Here is a 1,319-nt window from a genome sequence, read left to right as displayed (position 1 = left end):
AGAAAATCCCAGCCGAAAATGAATAAGTAAAGCTGAAGGTTGAAGGCCATGCCACAGCCCTGTGGCAATTGCAGGAGTTGCACCACCACGAGCATTGACAAATGGGGCGAGGCCACTGGCCAGATTACTCGGCCATCTATAAGTCCAGCTGACGAGCGGAAAGTTGCTCACTTTGGGCGTCCTGGCCAAAGGGGCAGCAATTATCATAATGAGTGTGACAGCTGAAAATATCAGAAATTCATCGACGACTTGTCAGGTAAATTAATCCCAATAAAGAAAATATTATTATTTAATTTTAGTCAGGAAAAATCATATTCCGATTTAAAAAAAATTAACGTATTTCTTACATAAATGATGCATCCAAAACATTCTCCTTTAATAAGCTTCACATATAATTATAATTATTATTTATTATTATTTTTATTATTATTACATATGGAAAAATCATTTAACATAACTTCAAAGTACATTTGATTTTAAGCAAGTACAGCAATTTGTTGCTTTCTCTGGTTGATCAATTTGGCTGGCCTTGTGGATTGGCTGAGCCTTTGCTTTTTCAACTTCACAAATGTCGAAATCGAAACTCTTAGGCACTTCGGCGGTCTTTACCTTTGTTATCAAACACTGAACTGTGAAACAAACTGCAAATAGTATGACTATTATGCAGCCGAAACACACGAGAAGTATGGGTATTTTCCACAACAATTCCTCTTCTACAACATTTCTGGACTTCAGGTTTTTCCTTATGAAACTATAGCACTCATCTGCGCTCATTAGGCCAATTTCGTATTTACGCTTAGTTTTGACTGTTTGAAGATTGGGGAAGAACTTTAAGCGGCTTTCCTCGCATATATTATTGAACCAATCCATTTCGTCTCAGTATTTTTAGAAGTACAAAAATAAATTTTATTTCCAATGTCGATGTATTTATCAATGACAATTGTTGCTTTGTTATTTTTATTTAATTTAAGTGAGTGGTTATAGCTAAAGCTAATAGCTTTGACTTAACTTAGGCTGAATGCATAACAACATGCATGCATACTAATATCAACCCAATTCTAATCCTTTTAATAGTAAGCCTTTTTTTATATAATACCATTTGACCCCTTTACAAATAAAATTCGAGTAAGCTCCCCATAAATCTTGAGTTTTAAATTTCTTGACATTCACTAAGCCGAAAATTGAAAGGCGAAGGCAAATGTTTGCGATAAACTACCTGAGCAACTTAAAGCGAAAGTCGAGGGCATTCCCATGACTATTTGTTGGGTATTTTGCCAACACAAACTAAGTATGTTGATCCAATCAGAGGGAGCAGAGCA

At 35.6% G+C, this 1,319-nt stretch overlaps 1 protein-coding gene across 1 annotated transcript; it reads right to left on the bottom strand.

Moving 5' to 3' along the window:
- Positions 1–429: 429 nt before the first annotated feature.
- Positions 430–957, bottom strand: LOC27208717. Its single transcript, XM_016184279.3, has one exon. It carries the CDS (start codon positions 868–870, stop codon positions 460–462), a length of 411 nt encoding a protein of 136 aa, XP_016025333.1. The 5' UTR covers positions 871–957; the 3' UTR covers positions 430–459.
- Positions 958–1,319: the final 362 nt, after the last annotated feature.

This window comes from Drosophila simulans, chromosome 2L (assembly GCF_016746395.2).
Source record: "Drosophila simulans strain w501 chromosome 2L, Prin_Dsim_3.1, whole genome shotgun sequence".
NCBI classification, from domain to species: Eukaryota; Metazoa; Arthropoda; class Insecta; order Diptera; family Drosophilidae; genus Drosophila; species Drosophila simulans.
This window is presented reverse-complemented; position numbering and strand designations above follow the sequence as displayed.

Coding starts and splice junctions, on each gene's coding strand:
- LOC27208717 (XM_016184279.3), bottom strand. CDS start 870: ATGGATTGGTTCAATAATATATGCGAGGAAAGCCGCTTAAAGTTCTTC.